Source organism: Peromyscus leucopus, chromosome 5 (assembly GCF_004664715.2).
Source record: "Peromyscus leucopus breed LL Stock chromosome 5, UCI_PerLeu_2.1, whole genome shotgun sequence".
NCBI lineage: Eukaryota > Metazoa > Chordata > Mammalia > Rodentia > Cricetidae > Peromyscus > Peromyscus leucopus.
The window spans coordinates 40,498,648-40,514,159 of NC_051067.1; the positions used below are offsets into that span (position 1 = coordinate 40,498,648).

The 15,512-nt window shown below is 48.5% G+C and overlaps 2 protein-coding genes, 1 long non-coding RNA gene and 1 other non-coding gene across 4 annotated transcripts; 2 read left to right on the plus strand and 2 right to left on the minus strand.

The window, feature by feature from the left end:
• Positions 1 to 4,353: 4,353 nt before the first annotated feature.
• On the minus strand, positions 4,354 to 13,186 carry LOC119088040. The gene is made up of 3 exons (XR_005091605.1): positions 12,719 to 13,186; positions 12,291 to 12,444; positions 4,354 to 5,050 (listed from the first exon to the last, which is right to left on the minus strand). It is a non-coding gene; the product is annotated as an uncharacterized LOC119088040 (long non-coding RNA).
• Positions 4,720 to 4,801, plus strand: Trnas-gcu. The gene has a single exon. It is a non-coding gene; the product is annotated as a tRNA-Ser (tRNA).
• A 1,002-nt stretch (positions 13,187 to 14,188) lies between the features above and the next one.
• Positions 14,189 to 14,623, minus strand: LOC114700630 (histone H2B type 1-C/E/F/G/I). The gene has a single exon (XM_028880311.2). It carries the CDS (start codon positions 14,606 to 14,608, stop codon positions 14,228 to 14,230), a length of 381 nt encoding a protein of 126 aa, XP_028736144.1. The 5' UTR covers positions 14,609 to 14,623; the 3' UTR covers positions 14,189 to 14,227.
• Positions 14,624 to 14,874: 251 nt separating this feature from the next.
• Positions 14,875 to 15,298, plus strand: LOC114700526 (histone H2A type 1-B). Its single transcript, XM_028880200.2, has one exon. The coding sequence runs from the start codon at positions 14,906 to 14,908 to the stop codon at positions 15,296 to 15,298; it is 393 nt and encodes a 130-aa protein (XP_028736033.2). The 5' UTR covers positions 14,875 to 14,905.
• Positions 15,299 to 15,512: the final 214 nt, after the last annotated feature.

Genomic DNA, 15,512 nt, shown 5'->3' on the forward strand with positions numbered 1-15,512 from the left:
AATGCTCTTAACCACTAAGCCATTGTTCCAGCCCCCATGATGTACTATATCTTGAACAATTGCTGAGTATATTTTGTGTTCCTACTACAGGAAAAAAAAAGATGAAGTATGTGAGACAATGCATACATTAATGATGCAAGTTAGTCATTCCCCAATGTATTCATATTTCAAAACAGCTAGGCTTGGTAATACATGGAGGCTAAGATAAAAAGGTCATAAGTTTGAGGATAGCCTGAGTTACCTAGCAAGACCTTCTCTCAACAAATATATAAATATAATAAAAAAGAAACAAAGAAAATGAAAAACCAACCTATCCTCTTGGTTGGAAGACTACATTTGTAAACCATACATTTTATTAAGGTTTAATATCAGAGACTGGAGAGATGGTTCAGTGGCTTTGCAGAGGACCTGAGTTTGACTCCCAGCTCCCACATGGTGGCTCACAAATATCTGTAACTCCAGTTCCAGGTTATCTGACGCCCTCTTCTGTCACCTCCTGCACAGCTTGGTTCTGGAAATCTGAGTGGGGGCATCAATGGAATGAAGGACAGTAAGCATTCTGATTGGGTGGCACCAACTATACAGCAACCAGAAATCTTAGCATATTTTTTATATACAATGCAGAAGGAGGGGTTAGGTCTCTGTAAATAGTCTCCAGCTATAAACATCCAGAAAGAAGAGCCTGCAGGAGTTGCCAGCTTTTGCACACACTGGTCAGTCATCTGTCACACTGTCAACATTCCTACACAGACCAGAGGACAGCTTTGCCGATTCCAAGTCTGACCTGTACAGAGAATGCTTTGCCATTACCATAGATCTGAGGCACTGTGAGGTGTAAGAAGAAAGAAGTCTATTTTAGAACTTATACACATGTAAGATTCTGTATGCAATTGCTGATAAGGAGAAGAATATAAACAAGTTTTTAGTCAAAATGGGAATAGGATGGATTTCCTAAGAAAGCTTATTTAGGAAATATTAGGTTGCATAGGAATAAGAAAATAAATAGAGGAACTCTAATCTAAGACAACATAGTTAAACTAAGCTACCGACATCTGCTTTTGTCAGGCTGCTGCTTCTTCCCTGGAGAGTGTACAGTCTGTCCTTCTCCTTGAGAAGTGACCACCACCAGTATCTGCTTAGACAGTGTCTTAGTTAGGGTTACTATTGCTGTGATGATCTAAGGCAACTTGTGGAGGAAAGGGTTAATTTCACTCACAGTTCCATATAACAATTTATCACCAAAATCGTGAGGCCGGGAACTCAAGCAGTGCAGAACATGGAGGCAGGAGCTGATGGAGCGGCCGCAGAGGAGTCTGCTCACTGGCTTGCTCCTCACGGCTTGCTCAGCCTGCTTTCTTATAAAACCCAGGACCAACAGCCCAGGAGTGACCCCACCCCCAATGGGCTGGGCCCTCCCCCATCAATCACTAATTAAGAAAATACCCTCCAGCTGGATCTTACGGAGGCATCTTCCCAAGCATCTCTTCAGATGAGTCCATCTTGTGTCAAGCTGACATAAAAATAAAACAAGCCAGAACAGGCACAAGGGGCAGTAAGTGGTACTCACACGTCAGTGGCAACCAACCGCTGTCTAACTGGACTTCGTTTCCACTCAACAGGAGGGAAATCATGCCTGGTGCGACATACTTAGCCAGCTTCCCAAGGAATACTGAGGCCGTGGACCTCAGAAAGGAATCTACTACCACCACTTGGCTAGACCAGCACCATTCATCTCTCACTCCTTTAGAAATCTTATCCGTGCACCCACAGAGAAGTGCAGCTAACAGCCCTCATAAAAGAAGCACCTCTTTACAGCACATGGAAACAATCACACACACACACACACACACACACACACACACACACACCACACACAAAAAACCCACAATGCAGAGGTCCACAGGTTGTGGGAGTCCAGCCCCAACAGATACATGACAGCTGCATCTGGGAAGATCAGGCAGAAAGCAGCTCAACTAACCACAGCAAAATCTGTATGGTGCTGGGGATGAGCTGTTGAGACGTCTCAGGAAAGGGCTTGCCTGAGCATCAGGACTGGAGGAGAGCCCCAGAGCCCTCGATCTGCTTTGTTTTGTTTTTGTCAAGCATGCCATATGTGCTTGTCATGCTGGGGAGGTAGAGACAAGCCGACCCTGAGGGTCACTGGCAGCCTAGATGACGTGGCAAGTTCCAGGTCCCAGTGAGAGACGTCTCCCAAAGAAAGGTGGGCTGTCTCTAAGAAGCGACACCCGAGCTGTCCTCTGGCCTCCTGTGGCAAACATAGATGCATAGTCACACACATGAACGCACACAGAAATGGGAGCAAATGGCAGTGGTGTATGCCTGTAACCCCAGCCCGGGGCTGGCTGAGGCAGGAGGATCACAAGCTGCAGGTCAGAAAGATCCTGTCCATAAATTAATAAATTATTTTAACACCAAATAGTGAAAATCTTTGCCACTACTAAAGGAAAATAAGGAGACCACTGTTGTGCTTACACATATTTTGAAGCAAGTGAAACTTTAAAACATGTGATTAGCTTTGATCAGATTTTTTTTTTTCCGAGACAGGGTTTCTCTGTGTAGCTTTGCGCCTTTCCTGGAACTCACTTGATCAGAATTTTTAAACCAGTGCTTTCAACTGAGAAGTAAAGGATTCAGCTAAGCTAAAGAGAGGGAAGTCAAGAGCGCTCCGTGAAGAAAATCCCTTGTTGGAAGACAGTGAGGTCTAGATTCTTCTTGGTGCAAAAACCAGAATCATACTGGGCACGTGGAGCAAGGTGGCAGGAAGCTGCAGAGCTGAGGCGGGGCTGCTTGAACCAAGCAGGTCATGTAACAAAACCACAGCATAAAGGCTCTTCCGGGAAGAAGAAAGTAACTATTCGTTGTAACTCTTGATTCACAAAAACCAGTGCACAGACGCTGGTGCACCGTTCGGGAAAGAGCCCTGACTGGACAGTGAGGAACACAGGCAGGCACAGTTGGCACCTGTTCCTCCCTCCTCCCGTGGTCAGCGGTGACTCATTTGCCTGGACTCAGTGAGGAATCTTGCGGATCCCTTCCTTTTCAGGTGTGGGGATAGAGGTGATCCGCCCCCAACTTGCCTCATCACAACTCATCCTTCATCTGACCTGCAGACGTAACTGCCTGTTCACCTTTGCTCTGTGTTCTCTTCCTTAGAAAACTTGCTTTCCGAGGCTAGAGAGATGGTTCAGGGTTACAAGCCTACTTGCTTTTCCAGAGGACCTGAGTGTAGCTCCCAGCGGCTCCAGAGGATCCCAGGCCCTTTTTTGGTCTCCTCCGGTACCCACATGCATATATACCCCCATTGACATACACATACACAAAAAATAAAAATTAATCTTGAAAGAAAGAAACAAAGAAAGGAAGGGAGGGAGAGAGGGAGGGAAGAAAAGAAGGAAGGGATGAAGAGAGAGAGGGAGGGAGGGAGGGAGGGAGGGAGAAAAAAACATACTTTTCGAGCAGGCATGTAGCTCATGCCTGTAATTCCAGCACTGTAAAGCGTGAAACAGGAGGGTTGCCACCAGTTTGAATCCAGCCTAGGCTCCACCCTCTCGCAACAAAAGGCAAAGCAAAACAACAACAAAAGGATTTGCTTTTAACTCATTTTCGAGCGAACATTTATGACGGACTAGTCAGTAATCTCTATCCATGTTTATTTATTTTATGCATTATTCGTTTCCTAAAACAAACAAAAACAGCTGAAATAGTAATTTCCACCTCTTTCCGCAACCATCTCGTAGCTCCGGGCGCCCACCCGCCCTCTCCCTCCCTCCCTTCTGCCTGTCCCTCGCTCCACGCGCGCGCATGCGTGTGGGCGTGTGTTTACGCATACTTTTCCAAGCACCACGCTCCTTGGAAAATCAAATGCCGACTAGGCGAGCTAGAAATCAGGGTCCCTCTAGAGCCGGTGGCCTGGGAGAAGATCCTACCACACAGAAGACAGCGGGTCCTGAGTACCGTCTACTCCGATCCGATCCGGAGACCCCTTCCCTAAGCTCCCCAGAGGGCGGCGGCAGACACACGAGGGTGGGGACCCGCACGCGCCCCGGGCGCCAGGGGGCGCTGTCGGGCGCCAGGGGGCGCTGTCGGGCGCCAGGGGGCGCTGTCGGGCGCCAGGGGGCGCTGTCGGGCGCCAGGGGGCGCTGTCGGGCGCCAGGGGGCGCTGTCGGGCGCCAGGGGGCGCTGTCGGGCGCCAGGGGGCGCTGTCGGGCGCCAGGGGGCGCTGTCGGGCGGCCGGGCCTGGCCCACCTCTGCCGCGCCCACCTCTGCCGCGCCCACCTCTGCCGCGCCCTCCTCTGTCACGCCCTCCTCTGCCGCGCCCACCTCTGTCATGCCCACCTCTGTCATGCCCTCCTCTGCCGCGCCCTCCTCTGTCATGCCCACCTCTGCCGCGCCCACCGCCCCCTCCTGCACGGCCTCACGCTCCAACGTCTGCAGACAGGGGCCGCCCAGGACGCTCGTCCCCGGTGCTCCTGTCCTGGGGACTGCTTTGCTGAACGCTGCGGAAGCACACACATCCCAGCAGCCTGTTGTTGATGTTGTTGTTGGGGTTTCTCGCCCCTCTCCTTTTCTTCGTTTCTAGTTCTTTTGTCTGGGGACAAGCCACGTGTCCCCGACTGCCCCAGTGCCCCTCGGAGCGCCACAATGTGGCCAGGAGGTAGAAAACTCTGACCGAGCCACGTGGTGCCACTGGCATGCTCTGACGAGGTGGCCGAGTGGTTAAGGCGATGGACTGCTAATCCATTGTGCTCTGCACGCGTGGGTTCGAATCCCATCCTCGTCGTTCCGGGCCTTTTATTTATGACCGAGGGTTTATGTGTAGTTGTGAATTCAAGCCCAGCTAGAGATGTATAATGTAGAGTCTGACTTGCTTAGGAAGGCGGCTTGGTTCCAGCTTATTAAATCTTACTAAGCTCTGTTTGGGTTTTAACCGCTGTGGTTGACTTGGCGCTCATTGGTTGCTAGGGTGCCAGCGAAGTGCGTGGCTTGATCAATTTAATGCTGTTTCTCCTAGTGAGTTCCCTCCGGGCCACTGAAGGAAAAACAGAAAGGGTGAGAAGAGAAAGAAGGGGGTGGGGAGGAAAGGGGAGCTGGACGAAGCAGAAGTCTCTCTCCACTCCGTTTTATTACTTTCATTTCATTATGGCATTTTCATATATCAGCACTACTGTGAGCACTAAAAGTGAAAGATCAGAGTGCGCGCGGGCGTGTGACACACACACGCACACACACACACACCAGAACCACCATACCAGACTGAAATTATTACTGCTTCCATACTTTGTACATAATGCAACACAGACTATATTTTCACGTGTATTTTGGATCTATCTAGTGAGTAGAATGGCTAGAATCTTACAAACGACATCCTCTCAATATGCTTTCGTTTGCTGTCAACCTGTCTGTCCTTAGAATTACTAACTCCCCTTCCCCAAGGCCGAGGGAACAATTGTTAGAAGAATCAAAAAGAATGTAGGAAACAGATGATAAGGTGGGGGATGGGGGGCCGCTGTGATGTGCCCTCTTCTGACTACAGTGATTACCTGTGCAAGATCGAAGCAGCTAAAAATTCCAGCATGGGCGGCAGAGGGACCACAGAGGCTGCAGCCCTAGCTGACTCTGGCTGCTGGGGAAGCGACAGTCCCTTTCTTTGGATGGGAGTAGTCATTAGTATGCTGCCCATTCCCCACACGACCCCATGACCATGTGTATATAGGGAACACTAATCAGACTAAAAAGGTAAATAAATAAATAGGGACATGAAGATGAAGGCAGGTGTATGGGGTGTTGTTTCTGAGGAGATTTAGACAGTAGGATCAAGATGTATACATTTTTTCAAAAAATAAAAATATTATTTTAAAAAACTACTAACTTGCCGGGCATGGTGGCTAGTAACAGGGGCTGCAATCCAGAGGAGCCGGCGAGAAACAGCCTTCCACACTTGAAAAGCCCCCATTTTCCCACGAGTTACAAGATGTTTTATTGTTTTGACTTAGTAACATACAAATGAGGGGAAAAAGGACCTACAACCTTTTCTGACTACCTAGAATTGTTTTTGTATTTTGTACTTAGCACAGAATCTCATGGAGTCAAAGCTAGCCTCAAACATTAGTGTCAAACGTGACATTGATCTTCTGGTTTTCCTGCTTCTATCTCCCAAGTGCTGGAATTACTGACGTGTGCCACCTTAGTTGGCATCCGTGTTGCCGGGGACAAACCCAGATGCATCTCTACAACTGAGATACATCTCCAGGCCCTTGGGATGTTTGGGAAGAGATTTGTAACAAAAAACTAATATAGACTTTTTCAATTTTACATAATAAAAATATTTTCCAGTTTTCCATTTGTTTTCTAGCCTCATTTCTAATGTGTTAGACACTTCAAATGCACGCATATTAATATTGCTATATTGTTTGTATGTTCTGAATGAAATACCGAAGGTTCACCTTAAGATAACTAAGATTGTCACCGTCACATGCATCATCATCGTCACCTCCCTCAACACTGGCAACTTGCCATGACAGAGGAGTTTAGGACCAAAAAGAGAATGGCTGATTTCCACATCTGACACTGTTATCCCTATTTTGGTGCCTCAGAAGGGCAGCTGGGTCAACAAGTGAGGCTAACTTAGTGGAACTAGAAAGTGTGTCCCCATCTAGTCCAAATTCTAGGACACAAAAAGAATGTGTCCAAGTGTCTGAGATGGCGTCTTATAAATCAACCTGCAGAAGGTGCTAAAGATTGAATTGAATTCAGACAGTTATTCCCTGTGTGGCCTTGGGCAATTAATTCACTGCCATCTCTACCCTATCCTTCGTGATTCCTCTTTTGTACAGAGAGACTATTGGAGATCCTAGTGTAAAGGATCTTTTCAGAATCAAATACGCTGCTATGCCTCCAGGGATTGAGTCCAAGGATGGATTTCTTTCATGTTTTATCATTAATGTCATTGTTACAGTTTTATTCTTTACATAATCGTATACCCCACAATGTCATTTTTCACAGTGCAAGGACTGACCCAGCTCTAGTCCACGATGTGCTCACATTTGCCTGTGACCTCCTAAGCATCCAGTGTGGGTACAGATGACACTCATTTCTGCTGCATCTGCCCTGAGCTCATCACTTCACATCTGGCTGCCACTGTGGAAGCAGAGTAAGAGGGACGGCAGAGTCATGGGAATCGTGTATGACCAAGGCCCTCTCCTGGTGCCTTTGAATATCTAATTTGGTGTAAGACATTGCCAAGGCCTGAGCAGGGGAAGCTGCCAGTGGTGGAAACTGAAAATCACTGTCAATTTTCTCCCAGCATCTATGAGCCGGCTCTCTTCAGTCTTCCCAGAAGGAATCAACAAATTCTGAAGTTTTCATGTTCAGTTCAACATTGGGCTTAGATTACATGCCGGTCACTGCTCAAGAAGGGGATGTGTGTGAGACAGAGACGATCACCTGTGAGGTGCTGTGGGAGCCTAGAGAGAAGACAGCAGGTCAGAGCAGAGGGCTGAGAATGAATGGACTTCAGAGGAAGAAACTAAGGGGAGATCAGGGCGTGGAGGCCACGGGCACAAAAGTAGCGACTTCTCCGACAAAAGAATCTGTTCATTGGGTGAAACTTTCGTCCAGGGAAGGAAGGACTGACTATCAATAATCTGGAAAAACTGTGTGTGATGGGGAGTAATAAGTTGAAATCCAGGTTGGGAGAGCAGAAGATCTCCTGAAGGACTTCAGCAGAGTCACACGGAGCAAGTGAGGTCTGGAGCCTCTTTCTTTCTCTGTGACAGTCAGGAAGGCTTAATTAAGATGGTAAAAGCTGAGGTAGGAAATACAGGGCTCACCCTAGCGGGGAAAGGCTTTGCATGTGGGACATTTCATCCTCCCAGCCTCTGTCTGTCACATACATGACACAGCAGTTCTTCACAGGACTGCCATGGTGAATGAAAGACTGAGTGAAAAAGAAACAAGGACAGAGACAGCCGAGAGACGTGGCGGGTTGCTGCCGGTGAGGATGAAGGACATGGAAGCAGCAGGTGCTGAAAGGGAGGAAGGTACACAGGTCGCCGCTAAACGATGGGGTATTAGCAAGAGGTCAGTTCTCTCCTTTGGGGCTCAGCTTCACCTCTGAAATAAGGATAACGAGACTGGGGTGATCGCTCAGTGAACCTCAGTTTAATCCATGAACACAAGTTTAAAAAACAAGGAAGGAGGGTAGGGGTGGTGATGAGAGCAGCTGGGGACAGGTAGACTTGGGGCTCCCTGGCCAGCCAGCCCAGCCTGCTTGGCAACTTCCAGAACAATGAAAGACCCTCTCACCAAAAAGATAGGACTGACTGAGGAATGGCACTCGAGGCTGTCCTCTGGACTCACACATTCACACACACACACACACACACACACACACACACACACACATTCACACACACACACACACACACACACACATTCACACACACACACACACACATTCACACACACACACACACACACACATTCACACACACACACACACACACATTCACACACACACACACACACACACACACACTCACACACACACACACATTCACACACACACACACACACACACACACACACTCACACACACACACACACACACACACACACACATTCACACACACACACACATTCACACACACACACATTCACACACACACACACACACACATTCACACACACACACACATTCACACACACACACACACACACACACATTCACACACACACACACATTCACACACACACACACACACACACACACACATTCACACACACACACATTCACACACACACACACACACACACACACACATACACACACACACACACACACACACACACACACATTCACACACACACACATTCACACACACACACATTCACACACACACACACCACACACACATTCACACACACACACACACACACACACGTATACATGCACTTATACATAGGTACACCTGCATGAATACACATGCATACACACATAGAATAAAGTAAAAGTAGTAAATACATGGAGACAATGATTTGTGTTTGTGAGAAAATTAAGTTGGGTTAAGTAAAACAATATAAACGACATTTGATCCCTCCCGACACACACTGCTGAAGAGGTTGTGGCAATGACTGCTATGACGTCTTTTAGAATATCGACGAGGCCTATCTCAGCGCATATGGCTGCAGGTGCAGACTTCAAGTAATCACCTGGACGCGGGGCCAGCTCTGCATGACAGGGGAGACTCTGGGAAGCTCAAATGTGAGTTCTAGAGACAGAAAGACAATCAAAAGGAAAGAAAGAAAAGAAAAAACGATTAAGCCAAAGACAAGCCGAACTGCCCTTTCCTGGTGTTTGGACCTGGAAGGCCTTCCATACAGTGTAGCAGTCCCAACCCAGAAATAGAAGAGCTATTTATCCACCCCACCCTGGGCAAGGATGGGGTGGTGTCCACAACGATGTCCTCCAGTTCTGGGTCAGTCTAAGCACAGAGGTGAAGGAAGCCATGTTAGCCATGTGAACAGGGCCTTATGAACTGTTGGGCCTCCCTCCCACTTCCCACCAGTGCCACTGCTAATCCAGCCTTACAGATGCTCAGTAAGTGCTGGAAGGGAAAAAAAAAAGAAAGCAAACTGCAAGCCCTTCTGTTACTTTGAGAAGCATCATTAAGCTCCCGGGCTTGCCAGAACTAGCCATCAAATCCAGGCAGGCCGAAAACTTGTGATCTTTCTACCTCACTCCTGTGCCTCTCTGCCAGTGTCTCCTCCCCTTCCAGGAGAAACTGAAATCCAGAAAACTGTACTCAGAGTAAGAAAGCAATGACTGATTTCTTAAAGTCCTGTGTGTGCTGGTTTTTCCTAATAAAAAGTCGTAAATCCTGGGGCCAGGTGGACAGCTGAGCAGGTAAGAGCATTCCTGCTCCCACATCCGGTTTCCAGCACCCACACTGTAATTCCCACAAAGAGCCTGGAATTCCAGATCTGACATCTTCTTATGGACTCCACAGGCATCTGTACTCACATCCATAAAGCCATATGCACACATAATTAAAATAATAAAAATATCCAGGCATGATGTAGCACGCCTTTAATCCTAGAAGTTTAAAGGCAGAGACGAGATCTCTGTGAGTTCCAGGCCAGCCAGGGCTATACATTAAGACTATGTCTATAAATAAACAAGTTTAACTGTCTTTTAAAAATTCTAAATTTGCTGGGTGATGGTGGTACACACCTTCAATCCCAGCACTCAAGAGGCAGAGGCGGGTGGATTTCTGTGAGTTTGAGGCTAGCCTGGTCTACAAGCAAGTTCCCAGACAGCCAGAACTGTTACACAGAGAAACCCTGTCTCAAAACCCCAAAACAAACAAATAAATAAAAGTTCTAAGTCCCGGCCACAGAAAGACACAAGATTTATAATGTGGTAACTACCTTCCTTGGTATATAAAAAGAAAATAAGGTGTAATTGCCAATAACCATTAACTAGAAACATTCAGAAAAAATGAATAAATCTGCGTCTTCACAAAATTGAAGCTTATTTTGTTTTTGCCAGGTAGAAAAAGTTGACATTGAACTAGAAGCACTCGGAGGACCCATAGGAATGTTTTCAAATGGAAGAAGCTTTTAGGGGGACCCCTTTTGACAACAGTGAAGCAGAATCATTACTTCATTAGCTTATCCGGATATATTGTCTTCCTTAGAGTTATTGTTGCTATGATAAAACACTGTGAGCCAAAGCAAGTTGGGGAGGAAAGGGTTTATTTGGCTTACACTTCCATGTCATAGTCCATCATTGAAGGGAGCCGGGGCGGGAACTCAAACAAGGTAGGAACCTGGAGGCAGGAGCTGAAACGGAGGCCATGGAGGAACACTGCTTTCTGGCTGGCTTCCTATGGTTTTCTTGGCTTGCATCCTTTTTTTTTTTTTTTAATTATTTAATGAATTTTATTCTTCGGCTTGCATTCTTATAGATCCCGGGACTACCAGCTGAAAGGTGTCCCCACCCACAAATAGGCTTGGTCCTTCCATATCAATCACTAGTTAAGAAAATCCCCTACAGGCTTGCCTACTGCTCCATTTTATGGAAGCATGTTCTCAGCTGAGGTTCCCTCCTCTCAGGCGACTCTAGCTTGTGTCAAGTTGACATATAACTAGCCAGTACAAATATTCAGTGCTAGACATTGCTCCAGAACCTAGGAAACTTAAGTGATCAAAATATGCTCTACCCCCATCTCAAAATACGCCCATCCCCCATTTCAAAATCCGCTCTCCACCAAATCCAGCTCCCAAGGTATTTAACTTCTTGTGACAGGAATGTGAAAGTGCAGCTGGTGAGCAGATGAACGAGAAAAGAACAGCCTGCCAGATCGCAGATCCCAGGACAGAAAACGCAGGATCGTTGAGGTGTGTAGATGACAAGATGTCAAAAAGACCTCACTCCGAAGATGACTTTCTGTTGTCAGGACTCAGAAATCCTTCCATACAGAGTGGAGGTCCCAACAAGAAAGAGAATAGCTATCTGTCCACCCACCCCACAGTGATCCTGGGCACTGGAGCCCCCACATGGCTGCCCTCCTCTCGAAGATGAGAATCAGGCTTATCTTCAGAGAAGATGTAGCAGCAGTGCTGTGGGGTCCCTTGTCCATGCAGGTAACCCGTGTACTGCTAAACTACGATCATATTTTGGTCACACCAGTCATAAATAGGAAGGGTCCCAAGAAGCTAATGAGAAAAACAACAGGCAGAGCAGGTTTAACCTCAGTCATCTGAATCCGCGAAGGAGAGAAAGAGAAGCCTGTTTGTCTTTACCTACTGTACATGGGTACATGTAAAACTAATAAACAGGGCTTTTTGCAGAACATCAGAAAGAAACACAGCTGATATTCATTAATGCAGTGAGACATTTTATCCACCTAGGAGACGGGAGCCCTAAATTCACGGGTTGACAGGTTCGGGGACCCCATCTTTTGTCGGCTTTGGTTGAGTTTTCCTAAGGGGTCATTTGAAGGCATTAGGGTCATCCTGGGGATATATGGTCTTGAACTGGTAGACAGTAAGTCATAGTTTCTTCATATCTTTTTTAACCAAGCTGGTGCCTAGTCCAGAAGAGTCTGACTTGAGTTTGCTGTAGAAATTGAGAAACCTAAATGACTTAAATCTTCCCTCCCCAAACAGATAAGGGAAACGGGGCATTGGAGACTGCTGGGAACAGGACTGACTGGGCTCTTTCATGTACGCTGTTCCACCCTAGCTAAAAACCCCAGCTACATTACCTTAAGTGGCCACAAGATGGAGACAGATCCTCTCCACAGATCTTCAAGATGGCCTAGCCCAGCTCTGCCAGCTCCTCCCGAGGGCCGACAGTTCCTTCCAGTTCTCCTCTCGGAGGAAGTCCAGCTTCAGTGGGTTCAGGTTCCAAAGAGTCGGCTGAGGAAGGAAGGGGCGAATGCACGTGTGAGGGTTCAGCTGCGCGCTCTCTCTCTCTCTGTCTCTCTCTCTCTCTGTGTGTGTGTCTCTCTCTCTGTCTCTCTCTCTCTGTCTCTCTCTCTCTACCAGAGACACTATTTATATAGCAATATAGCATATAGTCATTTAGCAAGCATCAGAGACCCGAACCCCCCCCCCACACACACTTTTTTTTAACTTCTTCATTAAATGTTCAGAGTTTAAAAAAAAAAAAAAAGGTACAGAACAGTCTTACCTGAAACAACATCCTGGGACAGTGTCTGTCATACTGGGAAGTTACAAGTTTTCTCAGGGTCTGCAAAGCATAGATCTATTTTTACAGTCCATGTCTAGACTGGCTGCTCATGCAGTTGCAATGTGTTAGACAGTCTGAAACTATTTTTACCTTAACCAAGTCATGTGTAGAATCATTTGATGTTTTCTAAAATGCAAGCTTTGCGAGATGTCTTATAATAAGCATTTAACGGTCTGATTATAACATTTCTCTGTCCCTTAGTTTTACAGTAAGGCCTGCCCTTTTCATACGGCCCCAGGAAGGAAGCTTCTGGTACCGCATTCTTTTTCCATCAACCCACACCATTCTTACTGCCTCTGCATAGGCTCCAGTATTGGGCAATGGTGTGTCCAAATCAGGGAGACGAGCCACCGAGCTTTCCCCTCTTGGAGGAACCCACACCCTTCCGCCCCTCTTCTATGCTCCACACCCTGGGTAAGGGGGTTTTATAGTGGGAAGTGTGTCCTCAGGGCTAGCACACAGAAGCTGTGTTCCAGTGGGGGTGGGGAGGGTGGAGGGGAGGGTGGAGGGGAGGGTGGAGGGGAGGGTGGAGGGGAGGGTGGAGGGGAGGGTGGAGGGGAGGGTGGAGGGGAGGGTGGAGGGGAGGGTGGAGGGGAGGGTGGAGGGGAGGGTGGAGGGGAGGGTGGAGGGGAGGGTGGAGGGGAGGCTGAATCTCAAGCTGAACGTAGAACTGAGTAATGTGTAAGCCGCCCCCCCCACACACACACCCACATGCCATGCTGGTTTTGAAGGCATTAAGAAGTCCCAAAGAACTGCCAAGGGTTGGCACCTAGACCAGGAGAGGCCACTGGTGAAGACCGAAGAGGTCAGAGAAGTCGAACTTCCGCACCTTGTGACGGAGCGAGTGTCCCCGCAGAGGTCATGGGGCCACTAGGAAGTTGCAGCCTTACTTGCACCAGAGGCCCCCGCACCTTGATACCTGAACACTGAGGTGAAGACAAGATAGAAGCAGGTGTGGAGTGGAGCTAGACTGAGTTTACAACACAAGCTGTGTGTATTCGGGACGGCAGAGCCCAAGTACAGCTTCCGAAGCCGATCCGAACCTGAGTAAACCAGATATCAGACATTTGGGGCGCTACTGCTGGACGGTGAGCAGTCTAACGTGACATGAAACTTTATTAGCACTTTAATAGTCTCGTGTATCCCGTCTATGGTTAATACAAAACAATCTCTTGAGAATAAAGTACTACTGCGTTTCTGGATGCAGAGGGACACACCTGGCACCAACCAAGGTGAGGACAAAGAAATAAGGAAACCCAGTCTATTTCTACCTAATCAATTCTGTGAATGCAACAAACTAGTATCCTTGCATCCCAATACTCAGATACCGAACTGGTAGATTCTGCTCTACAACTTCAAGATTAAACTAGGCAGCAGACAAGCACAGCTCTCTTGCCGAAGAAGTGGGTGGCTCTGAAAAGAGCCTTAGGTTGCGGTGAGGTCCGCCGCTCACTTGGAGCTGGTGTACTTGGTGACGGCCTTGGTGCCCTCGGACACGGCGTGCTTGGCCAGCTCCCCGGGCAGCAGCAGGCGCACGGCCGTCTGGATCTCCCGGGACGTGATGGTCGAGCGCTTGTTGTAGTGCGCCAGGCGCGACGCCTCGCCCGCGATGCGCTCGAAGATGTCGTTGACGAACGAGTTCATGATGCCCATGGCCTTGGACGAGATGCCCGTGTCGGGGTGCACCTGCTTCAGCACCTTGTACACGTACACCGAGTAGCTCTCCTTGCGGCTGCGCTTGCGCTTCTTGCCGTCCTTCTTCTGGGCTTTGGTCACGGCCTTCTTGGAGCCCTTCTTCGGGGCGGGAGCGGACTTCGCAGGCTCAGGCATGATGAGAGACACACAACAGGAACTCAACACTCAGGCCTCTGGGCTTTGCCCTTTTATAAGGGTGTTATTTAAATGAGGCATGAAAAAGCACACTTCTGATTGAGTGATATTTCGGTGACGTCAACTGGAGTTTGCCCAATTGAAATACAGATCGACACCAACGCTTCTCATTGGTCTAAATGAAAGGCAGAAGTCAGCCAATCGCACGGGTTCTTTTTCGCGCCCAGAGAAGACTATAAGGCCCAAGCTCTGGCAGTCCTGGTCCACCCAGTTGCTAACGGCTGCTGAGACTTCATCATGTCTGGACGCGGCAAGCAGGGCGGCAAGGCTCGCGCCAAGGCCAAGACCCGCTCGTCCCGGGCCGGCCTGCAGTTCCCCGTGGGCCGCGTGCACCGGCTCCTCCGCAAGGGCAACTACTCGGAGCGGGTGGGCGCCGGCGCCCCGGTCTACCTGGCGGCCGTGCTGGAGTACCTGACGGCCGAGATCCTGGAGCTGGCTGGCAACGCGGCCCGCGACAACAAGAAGACGCGCATCATCCCGCGCCACCTGCAGCTGGCCATCCGCAACGACGAGGAGCTCAACAAGCTGCTGGGCCGCGTCACCATCGCGCAGGGCGGCGTCCTGCCCAACATCCAGGCGGTGCTGCTGCCCAAGAAGACCGAGAGCCACCACAAGGCCAAGGGGAAATAAGTCACTGAAGACAAACTAATAGCTAAGCCAAAGGCTCTTTTCAGGGCCACCTACATCTTCCTAACAGAGACGTAGCATTTACCTCTATCAATCGAATGGAACATACACAACGCCAAAACAACACCCGTTGTGCTCTCTTTTATGACACCAGGCTCAGTGACATAAGCCACTTGTTTCGTGGCTTTCGATTAGTGCTGGACAGATAATAAGACTA

Excerpts from the sequence above, each read along its gene's own strand:
- LOC114700630 (XM_028880311.2), bottom strand. The coding sequence starts at position 14,608 with ATGCCTGAGCCTGCGAAGTCCGCTCCCGCCCCGAAGAAGGGCTCCAAG.
- LOC114700526 (XM_028880200.2), top strand. The coding sequence starts at position 14,906 with ATGTCTGGACGCGGCAAGCAGGGCGGCAAGGCTCGCGCCAAGGCCAAG.